Consider the following 12,682-nt stretch of genomic DNA (forward strand, 5'->3'; position numbering starts at 1 on the left):
TATGCCTGCAGAGGGTCCGCTGGTCCCGTGGCTTCGGAGGACCATCCGCAGGCACTCCTGCAGGAGGTCCACTGGAGCCACGGGACCAGCGGACCCTCCGCAGGCACGTCTGCGGGAGGTCCACCGGAGCCGCGGGACCGGTGACCGGCAGAGCCCCCCTCGCGGCATGCCGCTGTGCTTGGGGCGGCGAAATGGCTAGAGCCGCCCCTGATTCCAGTCATGCGTATTATCACACAAGTCTCTGTGATGCCATCTATGTGTAGGCTCATTATGAAAGTCAGTTGAACAAGTACCATTAACTTCAATGGGCATTCTATCAGGCTTTAATTGTGTAAAGCACTTTCAGATCCCAAGCTGGGAAACATTCTGAAAATTAAAGTAGTAGCTATAGAAATAGTACATTTACAAAATGAATCCTGGTATCCTCAAGGTCTTTATTTAATTTGAAAGAATTTGTTATTTCTACTGTGTACTACTACTGCCACAATTCTTTCCCAAGAAACATTTCTTAGATGAACTCACAACTAAATAGGAGCATTACTGGAATTAAAAACATAAAGCAGTCTCTTAAAAGCAAAACCATATATCATCCAACACTGCATTATTACGTCTCTGTAATATTCCAATTAAACCAGAATAAGGTGATATAATAAATGTTTGGCTTTACACTCCTAAAAGCTTGAAAACAGAGAACTGGCTCATTGAAGTGATATCACTAACGCAGTCCAGCTAATTGAACTAAAATCGTTCTCTGTGTAATTTTTTTCATCCCTTAAATTAAAAAACAAAGCAAAGGAGGCAAGGATCATTGAGTTCTTTTCATGGTTATTGCCTGACATTTAAAATAGCTGTTTTCAGCCTTTATAAATGGCAGACATGATTTGCAAAACTTACGCCCCACAGTTCAGACTGTGGAGTTGTGAATAGCGGTGCATACCAAAGTGCTGTGCTGTAATTCCCCTGTGTGGATTGCAGGCACAAACTAAAAGGTTCCTAGTTCACATTAATATAATCCTCCCCAAACGATAACTTTTAGTTCACACTTTCAGAGTCTATGTGGATTGTTACAGCTAAGCACTTCGGTGCGTACTGCTATTCATATTCCTGTAGTCCAAACTGAGGGGCAGTGTAGATAAAACCTCAGATTGAACCAGGCAGTATCAAAATAACAACAATGCAGTGCCTTTGTCTATGCTGCACAAAGCAGTTCTTTAAATAACAAAATTCAATAACCGCATTACTTAAATAACTTCCCTGCATGCTGGATTAAATTAACATTTAAATCAGTAGTTGGCCAGCAATACTATACAATGTTACTAATTCAGCACAGTTGATAGATATGATGGTGTCTGAATTAAATTAATGCTTACACTGAAGTCAGAAAAAGTATCTACTAGACAGAAAGGACCTATAAAGCCATTTTGAGCCTCCCTTGACTTTTTTTGCAATATAGTTTTACTACAGTTAAAAAAAATCTATTTTAATGTATAAACTTGAGAAAATTATCTATATATGCCTTGAGATTCTGATCTTGGTCGTACTAAAATCAGATAGATACAAAAAGACCAAAGGATATCATGGATAAAATGTTTTAGAAACTATATAATGATTATCATCTGTCAAAGGTCATTCACATTTTAGGATTCATAACCCCCAAAGATGACATATAAATTAGCCCTTGAATGATCCCAGTATTTTTGTCTTATCACCTAGTCCATTAAGCCATTACACATTATTCTCCAAGTGAAAAAATGATTTCTAACATCTGTTCTCAATCTGTTATTCCGTAATTCCATATATGCCCCACTTAATTCATTATGATCATCCACAAAACATAACTATGTCTGACTTTATCTATAGTATATAAGCTTTTTTTATAATTGTAATTAAAAGAATAGCATCAAAGTAAATAGCGCTAAAATGTAATCTACCTTAAAGATAATTTTTTGTACTGGGCCCTTTTGACCCAGGAAAATGCATTGGTTCCTCCAAATTAGAGTGTGACACAGATAACATTCTAACTACTCTCTGGAGTAACCTCTATTACAACAAAACAAGGACACTGGGTTCCTTTCTTGCCATTGTGCAGCCTTTTCATTCTGACCGACTGTTCAATTCTTATGAGAGAAAAGATATTAAAATGAAGACGAATATGTCTCTGAATGTCTTGAGAGTACAATCCTAATATATTCAGAATCCTGCAAGAATTGGTCAGGCAGAGGAATGGACATTGTGATATGCCAATCTGTTCATAACATATGTAAGTCTGCCTCCACAACCAAAACACATGTAGGTGAAACATTAGTCAATAGGAGCCAAAGCATCCCTAAGCCTGCTTTTCATCTTTTTCTGCAGATGTATATATTTATGATTTTAGTCAATACTCATAGCTAATTTCATCCCACAAGAGCATGCTTGCCACCCTTTCCTTTATATTTTCAACTGCCGCTATAATTTAAATCTGAAGAAAAATATCTGTTTATATTTGATACTTACTCAAAATTTAACTCAACCAATACAAACTTTTTAAATGATTCTATACGTATATCCCAAGATCATCTTTGTGGAATGCTAGAAAGCTTGCATTGTCAAAAGTTGTCACAGTAGTTCTCTGATGGTGCCTATTCACTCGGAAAAGAGTTGGGAACTTAACTTATTGTAACAAACATGAGGTAAATCCCAGAGAAAAGGCATCTTATAATTTTCACATGCATTAGCAGGTGTAGTTAAACACAATGGGGGAGCCTAGGGTGTACCTTGACCTACTAACTCATGTGAAAACTACTAACTGCCTTGTTTTCACTAGGATTTTACCACATGTTGTTTAACATGTGCTAGCTAATACAAGTTAAGAACACACCTTTTTCCTAGTGAACACAAGGCCTAAAGATTTCAGAGTAGTTTTACACTGGTGAGGCTACCATGACAAAATACTAGAAGTAAGAGGAAAACGGTGAGGATGGGATTGTGGGTATCCTGGGTGCACAGAGAGAGACTGTGGATAAAAAGACACCCGGTAACAATACAGAAAGGGAGAGACAAACATGGGGTCAAGTGAAAAAAAATCTAATGGCACAGAAAAAAAAAGAAAGAGGAACTCTAAAATTAACCGTCAAAAAAACGTCAGAGCAGAAAGGGAGAATAAAAAAATCATAAGTGATGTGGCCCTTGAAGCAGATAGTGAGACAAACTATAAGGAATGTGAAAGAGATTAGGGCAATAGCAACACACTGGTCCAGTCAGGTAGGAGGTCTTTGAATCTTAGATACTCTTATGTTTTTCTCTTCACATAACGTTATTGGAGGTAGATTATCTGGGGCCAAACTCTGCCACCCTCACTTAAGTTGAGCAGTATCTACTCCATGATTAGTCTAATTAAATTCAATGGCCCTACTTCAGATGTAAAGTGCTAACAGAACTTGAATAAGGGTAGCAGAATCTGGCATGAATTTCCCATGACAACCCGTCATTATATCATTTTAGAACAGAATCATCTCTAAGTAAATAGGTAAACAAAACTGCATGTATAACATCAGAAAAATGATTAATATCTCCAGGGCAGAATGCAGAGACGATGAGCCTAAATTTCTGTATGTCAGACAAAGTGAGCAATTAAAAAAAAAGCCAAAAAACTAAAACCCTGAAAAAGATATCCTGTCTTTCCACAGAGACCAGGTGTATACTTTTAGCAGTCTAAATCTGAGTTTTTAGCTTTTGTTTTGTAAATACTTGTATGCAACTGGAGACACTTACCATTTAGGGTGAGTTTTTTTAGAACATAAGAACATAACATAAGAACATAAGAAAGGCCGTACCGGGTCAGACCAAAGGTCCATCTAGCCCAGTATCTGTCTACCGACAGTGGCCAATGCCAGGTGCCCCTGAGGGAGTGAACCTAACAGGCAATGATCAAGTGATCTCTCTCCTGCCATCCATCTCCATCCTCTGACGAACAGAGGCTAGGGACACCATTCTTACCCATCCTGGCTAATAGCCATTTATGGACTTAGCCACCATGAATTTATCCAGTCCCCTTTTAAACATTGTTATAGTCCTAGCCTTCACAACCTCCTCAGGTAAGGAGTTCCACAAGTTGACTGTGCGCTGCGTGAAAACTTCCTTTTATTTGTTTTAAACCTGCTGCCTATTAATTTCATTTGGTGACCCCTAGTTCTTGTATTATAGGAATAAGTAAATAACTTTTCCTTATCCACTTTCTCAACATCACTCATGATTTTATATACCTCTATCATGTCCCCCCTTAGTCTTCTCTTTTCCAAACTGAAGAGTCCTAGCCTCTTTAATCTTTCCTCATATGGGACCCTCTCTAACCCCCTAATCATTTTAGTTGCTCTTTTCTGAACCTTTTCTAGTGCTAGAATATCTTTTTTGAGGTGAGGAGACCACATCTGTACACAGTATTCGAGATGTGGGCGTACCATGGATTTATATAAGGGCAATAATATATTCTCAGTCTTATTCTCTATCCCCTTTTTAATGATTCCTAACATCCTGTTTGCTTTTTTGACCGCCTCTGCACACTGCGTGGACATCTTCAGAGAACTATCCACGATAACTCCAAGATCTTTTTCCTGACTCGTTGTAGCTAAATTAGCCCCCATCATGTTGTATGCATAGTTGGGGTTATTTTTTCCAATGTGCATTACTTTACATTTATCCACATTAAATTTCATTTGCCATTTTGTTGCCCAATCGCTTAGTTTTGTGAGATCTTTTTGAAGTTCTTCACAATCTGCTTTGGTCTTAACTATCTTGAGCAGTTTAGTATCATCTGCAAACTTTGCCACCTCACTGTTTACCCCTTTCTCCAGATCTTTTATGAATAAATTGAATAGGATTGGTCCTAGGACTGACCCTTGGGGAACACCACTAGTTACCCCTCTCCATTCTGAGAATTTACCATTAATTCCTACCCTTTGTTCCCTGTCCTTTAACCAGTTCTCAATCCATGAAAGGACCTTTCCTTTTATCCCATGACAGCTTAATTTACATAAGAGCCTTTGGTGAGGGACCTTGTCAAAGGCTTTCTGGAAATCTAAGTACACTATGTCCACCGGATCCCCCTTGTCTCTTACATTGAGAACTGATTAGACAGACAAAGTGTTCATTACTTCATACTTTCTTCAACATATTGATTTATCAATTAACATTTGCTGTGCATCATTACAGCCCACTGATTCTGTTGAAGCACTGGCTCCAAAGTAGGAGAGAACTGCTGGGAGGGAGGCACTCAACGTTGCATCAGCTGGCAACAGATCTGTCAGCTGCCCCCATCCCTCAAAACTGCCCCCCTCCAAAAAATAAATTTTCTTCCCTCTGCTTCTTGCAAGGGAGTTAAAGTCAATCTCTGTTATTTTTGCCACTTAGGTAGTGCAAAGAGAATGGAGCAAGATCTGTCCCTCCATCTTGATTAGAAGAAACATTTCAAGGTGCATGGATTCTCTCTAAAATCATGATTGCTAATACAGGAAATGAATACTTGCTGTATTATCTGAGTAACCCATCAGATACTATTGCTCTCCAACTGCAAACATAAAGTGATACATAGTGAATGTCACTTACCGGGCCAAAAGCATTACTGTCAAAGCTGTGCCCGTGGTGATCACCTTCCACCCATATATGGCCATGCGGAACTTTCACATACTTGTTTTTGTACCCAATGGTTCTAAAAGACAGATGCAAAACAATTAGCAGTGTAAAAATATATGTACACACACGAGTGAAAAAAATTAAATAAATATAAAACATTTTTGTGACGAAAATCCTGTTATTTATTACCTTGGGGCCTGATCCTGAAAACAGCTAAAGCATGCAGAATTTTACCACTTGTGAGTAGTACCACTTACATGAGAAGAATGCCAATTACATGAGAAGAATTAAACGTATGTGCTAGTGTTTCCAGTATTACGTCCTTCTTTATTAAACATGTTTTCTTTTTGCAAATACTCTAACACCGCAAGAAACAAAAAACATGTACAGTAATGTATGACTTAGCATGTAATTGACTTTTTTCCATAATCATTAGAATGAAATCTTTGAAGCATCACATTTTCACGCCAGTAAAATTCAGGTGATCATATGTTGTACTTAAATATGAAGATATTTTAAGGCAAATTTCCTATGTGCAGTGCAATGTTTGCACCACCTCATTTAGCAAAAATAGCCAGACAGCTCTGCGCTGGTCGCAGATTTAGCATTTAGACTCCTGCAGTCATATGACCTTGGGTATGATCTCAGATTTCATAAGTTAAACAGGATTGAGTTGGGCAGTCCTTTAGGTTTAGGGTTAGGGAAGCCCAAATGCTGCAGGAAGTGATTCATGTGGTTCAAGAGGGGTCACTCTTTGCTGCAAATCAGTACTGAACCAGTGCCCCAGAATGAAACTAGAAAGTACCATGTTACTAGATGGTTACTCTTTTGTTACTACCATGTTACTCTTTTGGATGAGAACATAAACCTGAATACAAAAAATTGTTTCATTTTATTCATGGAATTTAACATCAATTTTCAACATCTTTCACAATTCCAACCGGCCCAGTACCAACTTTCTAATTGCACAAAACCAAACACCCTAGCCCTGCCCCTTCCCTGAGGCCCTGCCCCCTCCCACTACATTCTCCCTCCCTCTGTGGCTCGCTCTCCCCCACCCTCGCTCACTTTTACTGGGCTGGGGTAGGGGAATAGAGTGTGGGACGGGGTGAGGGCTCCAGCTGGGGGTGCAGGCTCTGTGGGTAGGGCTGGGGATGAGGGGAAGAGGGAGCAGCCATTCAGCATCAAGTGTAAGGCAGGGGTCCATCTTGTCTCCTTTTTTGTTTATGCTAGTCATCGACTATGGATTAAAACAATATGACAGTGATAAATATGGCCTAAAATGGAACAATTCCAGGCTATTTGATCTAGACTTTACTGACAACATCACTCTTAGCAGTGAAGATGCAAACAGACTACAAAAATGTACAAACCAAGTAAAAGTAGTAATGGAGAAGATACGTTTGAGATGCAATGCAAAGAAATGTAAAGTCATGTTAATGGGGACTATAGGGACAGAATCAAAATTGAAGAAGAGAAACTGGAGAAGGTAGACAATTGTATGTATCTTGGAAGTACCGTCAGCCAAGATAGTATTAGTTCCGAGGAAATAAGAAGAAGAATTGGGAAGGCAAACGCTGCATTTGGAAGACTCAAAACCATCTGGCAACTCAAAAACATCTCCCTCAAGACAAAACTGAATGTGTACAAAGCAATTGTTACTGCCAACATAGAGCAGTGAGACATAGCAACTTACCAAGAAACATACCCAAAAGCTGGATGCATTTCATCACAAATATCTGAGAAGAATATTGGGAATAACATATAGATATAGGAAGACGAATGAAGAAGTCAGAAAATTTACTGGACAAGGCACCCTCTCACAAATAATCTACAAAAGAAGACATCAGTGGCTGGGACATGTGTTGAGAATGGAAAAAGAAACCAGAAAATGCAAGAAAAAAGAGAGGAAGACCGCAAATAACATGGAAATGAACAATTCTGAACTACATCAAGCACTTCAACATGAAATGGGAAGATTTGGAGAGAAGGGCAGTTGACAGGCAAGGATGGCAAATGTGGGGTAGCCCAATGTGCAACAAAGCATGGGCTGGACTAAGGTCTAAGGTAAGGTAGCGCCAGGCTGGGGGGTGGGGCTGAGGGATTTGGAGTGCGGGTAGGGGCTGCGGGTTGAGGCAGGGGGTTGGGGTACAGGAGGGGTACAGGTTCTGGGCTGGGGATGTGGGCCCTGGGGTGGAGCCAAGGATGAGGAGTTCAGGGTGTGGGAGGGGGCTCTGGGTTTGGGGGGGCTCAGGGCTGGGGCAGGAGGTTGAGGCATAAGCATACCCCAGGTGGCTCCTGGTCAGTGGTGCAGCAGGGCTAAGGGAGGCTCCCTGTCTGTCCTGGCTCCGTGCTGCGCCCTGGAAGCATCCAGCAGGTCTGGCTCCTCGGTGTGGGGGGCAGGAGGCTCCGTGCGCTGCTCTTGCCTGCAGGGACCGCCCCCCCATCTCTCATTGGCCATGGTTCCCAGCCAATGGAGTGTGGAGCCGTGTACTCCCTCCCCCACCTAGGAGCCGGACCTGCTGGCCACTTCCAGGGCACAGTGTGATGCCAGGACAGGTAGGGCTAGCCTGCCTTAGCCCTGCAGCACCACCGACCAGGCTTTAAACAGCCTGGTCGGCAGTGCTGACCAGAGCTGCCAGGGTCCCTTTTCAACAGGGTAGTCCAGTCAAAATCCGGACACTTGGCAACCCTAACCACACACTTTTTGCTTTATTTGCAAATTAAACATGAGGTTTTGTATTATTGTACAAATACCCATACAGAGAAGTAACTTTACTCGGGTGTGTTAAGTTTCTTCCACATTTAAGTGTTTATAGGGAAGGGCCATGGCTAGTGAAGCTCGAAACTTTGCATTTAGCTCCTAAATACCACAGAAATGGCTGTCTTAGAAAAATTGAGACACAGTGAAGAGAAAGAAGGGAAAAAAAGATAAAAAGATCTGATATATGGAAGGAAAGAAAAGGGACTGTGAAAATGGAGGGTGAGGAAAGGCAAGAAAAGAGGCATCACTTTTCGATTAATAAATATGTATTTTATTTGTCAAATCATGTTTCATTTATTCTAAATGCATTATGTAATACATGTATACTCAAAATTTATATAAATGTACATGAAAACTATCCTGATGCAAAGGAAAGATGGAAGAATAGTAAGAGGCCAATATGGCTGCATCAGATCTCTTTAATTACCTGAAAATCAAAAAGAAGGTCTACATAAAGCAGAAACATGGACAAAGTGATAAGAATAGTACAAAAGAACAGTACAAGCATGTAGGACAAAAATCACAAAGGCACAAAATGAGTTACATGTAGCAAGGGACATAAAAAGCAACAACAAAAGCAACATTAGGAGCAAGAGAAAGACAAAGGGAAGTGTAGACCCTCTACTTAGCAGGGAAGGAGAACTAATAGTAGATGACGTCAAGAAGGCTGACGTGTTTAATGGCAATTTTGTCTCAGTCTTCACTAAAACAGTGAAATTGTGGCCATATACTAAACACAATTAATGTTAACAATAGTGAAGAAGGAACAAAAGCCAAAATAGGGAAAGAATATTAAAGCGTAGTTAGATAAGTTAAATATATTCAAGTTGAGGTGTAATAGAGTATGATGGTACAGGCTGTATTCATGTTTACTTCTGGTCTTAGGTCAATAATTTTATTTTGGGGAGAAAGGTTTTTTTTTTCTAGTCAATGCACTGGATCTGGTTAGGGCGAAGGAGATCTGAAGATTATTCCTGGCTTTTGCACAGACTTTCCTCTGCAACCTTGGACAAGTAACTTAATCTCTTTTGTGACCTCAGTTTCCCATAGGTAAAATGGAGGCAATCATACATCTCTATTTTACAAGGATGTTATGAGGATAATTACTGTTTGTGATGTTCTGAGATACTACAGTGTTCTGGGGAAAAGCCTATAAATATATAAATTAAAGGTTCTTTCATACTCAGATTCTGTCACTTGACCAAAAAAGTGAATTGGGCAATTAACTTCAATTTGCTTTTCAGTAACTATTGATTCATCAAGCTACATTGCATTTTTCATCTAATTTTAATTCACATTTCCAGCTACCTACAATGTGACAAGAGATACACTGAAAATGGCTACATAACTCTAGGCAGGCTTTAGATTGCTTGGAAACAAGTAGGAAGTAACGATAAGCATTAATTATTTATTTTACAAATTGCAAACCCAAAACAATCCCACTTTAAAATAGTTTTGTGGGCAGCTAACAGAGTGACTCTGGGAGAACTATTTTCCGTGGAAGTTCCTTCTGCAGTTCTTCTAATGTTGACAGGGTAAGAACCCACTTCTTTGAAAATGGACTCAGAGACATACATAATCAGAGCCTGGACTGATTAAAGATTAGTTTCCAAAATTCAGTTAATGAATCATATAATTTAACAGATCCAAAAAATGTCTTGAGCTGGTAAATAGATATACCTTTTACGCCCCAAATTCTGCCATATGTATACACTGTGGCATTTTACAATTCTACCCATGATTTATTCTGCTTTATGAATGTGACACAGCTAAACTTCCTCAAAGCTATAAGGTTGTACTTACCAAAACGTATTTGAGACAACAACAGAGATATTTTCATGCTATTAAGAATTCTCTTAGGAAATAAGTTAAATGGCTTGAGCAGCTCCCCTGCTCTGTTTCAATAATACTTTTATAAAATACTACAGAAGAACATGTTTTAATGAAGAATTTCAAAATGTAAGCCCAGAGAAGTTGTCAACTTGTCAAAATTATTTAACATCTATTTTCTATTCCACAGACTTAGGAGATCACTTAAGTCCTACTTAAATTCTGTTTTGAAAGTGAGAGACTAACGTATTCTACAGATTTTGGGCTGGCCCTCTACACATGGGTGATTTTTACCTGGAGAGCTTAGGGACTTGATAAAGCCTGTAGTAATATTTTAACTCTACCCTCTTGTCTGCATGCAGTGCAATATTGTCATTAATTATATAATCACATGTTATGATTGTCACAGACTCTGTTTCATTCAATATGTAGGCTAGTGAGTATGCAGTGAATGAGGTACCGGAAGTATCGAACAAGGCAAAGATACTACTATTCTTGATGTCATTGTAGCCCAAATCCTGGGCCAGATCATACTAACTCCCATATGAATTTTTTTGCTAATAAAATTTGATTGTTCAAACATTCATAGAAAGAACACAAAAGAGCATGAAGCAACAAACCATATTATTCAATATTTTCCCAGCTCCAGTCAGAGCAACATCCTCTACTCAAGGACATCTTCCAGTGTAGCTCACTTTTACAGAAGTGCTCCTCTTTATTTCTTTCCTATTCTTCCTCCTATATTTCCCCAAATTATCTTCATGAGAGAGAGGGAGTGTCACCAAAGTGGAAGGAAAACGTCATGCAAATACTCGCGGAGGTGGGGGGGAGTGGCAAATGGCACTCAAAGACTTCATTTGTAGTTCATAGATTCCAGGTCAGAAGGGGCCATCGTGGATACTCTCTCAGTTAAAAATTTACACTGTATTTCCCGTCTTAATTTGTCTAGCTTCAACTTCCAGCTGTTGGATCATAGTATACTTTTTTCTGCTACACTGAAGAGCCCATTATTACATATTTGTTCCCCATGTAGTTACTTACAGACTATAATGAAGTCAGCCCTTAACCTCTTTGTTAAACTTAACAGATTGAGCTCCTTCAGTCTATTGCTATAAAGCATGTTTTATAATCCTTTAATCATCCTCGTGGCTCTTCTCTTTCTGAATTATGGGCACCAGAACTGAACACTGTATTTCAGGTAAAATAATCTCTCTACTCCTCAAGATTCCCATTATGCCTCCAAGGATCACATTAGGCCTTTTGGCTCCTGTATCACACTGGATGCTCACGTTCAGCTGATTATCCACCACAACCACCAAATCTTTTTCAAATTCACTGCTTTCCAGCATAGAGTCTTCCATCTTTAAGTATAACCTACATTCTTTGTTCCTAAGATTATATATTTTGCCATATTAAAACACATATTGTTTGCTTGTGCCCAGTTTACCAAGTGATCCAGATTCTCTGAATGAGTGACCTGCCCTCTTCATTATTTACCACTCCCCCAATTTGGGTGTCATCTGCAAACTTTATGTTTTTTATTATTTTATGTTGTTTTCCTGATCATTGATACAAGTGTTAAATAACATCCTCGCTTCCCCCCCCCCCAGCCTCCTACACATCGCAAAACAGCTGATTGCGGTGGACAGGAAGCACAGGGAAGGAGGGGGAGGTGCTGATGGAGGCAGCCAGTGGGTGCTCAGCACCCACCATATTTTCCCCATAGGTGTTCCAGCCCCAGAGCACCCATGGAGTTGGCACCTACGGAAGCTGTTACAGATTATAGGAGTAATAGTTGATCTTTCTTTTTACTTCTAACAATTCAGTGCATAAGTATTTCTGCTCCTAAAATAAGCCAGAAAAAATCTTTGCTTCTGTATGTAAGAGGATTATGGATATTGTAGTAATTAAAAGGAAATAATATGCAAAATTCTCATCTTGAGAAGCAAAAAACAAAAAATGAATGAGGATAATGATGTCACGGTTCTTGGGGTACCCAGGGCTGAGGTCCCCTTGTTACTCCCTGCCTCCAGCATGAGGGAATCTTGCCTGTGCCTGGCTGAGTGTCAACTGCCTAACATCACCAGCCTTTCAGCCTCTTAAGCACTCTCCTCTGGATTATTCCAGCCTTATCTTTGCCTGGAAGGTTAACAATAGGTGCACCCCAGTCTTAAATAATTCCTCTGTGATATCCAGTTCCTGACATTGGCTACTCACAGAACTCCCAAATCCTCTACCCCAAAGGAGCAGTGTACCTCAGTTTACTAGTTTTACCTTAAACCACAACTCTTGTATAATACACAGCACTTGTGAGCACTTATCATAAAACAAAAAGTTGGTTTAAGAAGGAATACAGACATAACTAGAAACAAGAATGTGGTGGAAGCAAATGTTTACAATACCAAATAAAATAATGAAATGTGAACCTAAGTCTACACTTTATAGTTACTTTCCTATCTAATAAGGTAGGTTGCCTCC

At 39.6% G+C, this 12,682-nt stretch overlaps 1 protein-coding gene across 8 annotated transcripts in view; it reads right to left on the reverse strand.

Moving 5' to 3' along the window:
* Positions 1 to 12,682, reverse strand: part of IMMP2L (inner mitochondrial membrane peptidase subunit 2) — an 866,964-nt gene that overhangs the window by 138,276 nt on the left and 716,006 nt on the right. For all 8 annotated transcript variants that reach the window (XM_039520123.1, XM_039520118.1, XM_039520116.1 and 5 more), the window contains one exon: positions 5,584 to 5,686. In XM_039520123.1, the coding sequence (XP_039376057.1) occupies positions 5,584 to 5,686 (103 nt within the window). The remainder of the gene's footprint in view (positions 1 to 5,583; positions 5,687 to 12,682) is intronic.

Source organism: Mauremys reevesii, linkage group 1 (genome assembly GCF_016161935.1).
Source record: "Mauremys reevesii isolate NIE-2019 linkage group 1, ASM1616193v1, whole genome shotgun sequence".
NCBI lineage: Eukaryota > Metazoa > Chordata > Testudines > Geoemydidae > Mauremys > Mauremys reevesii.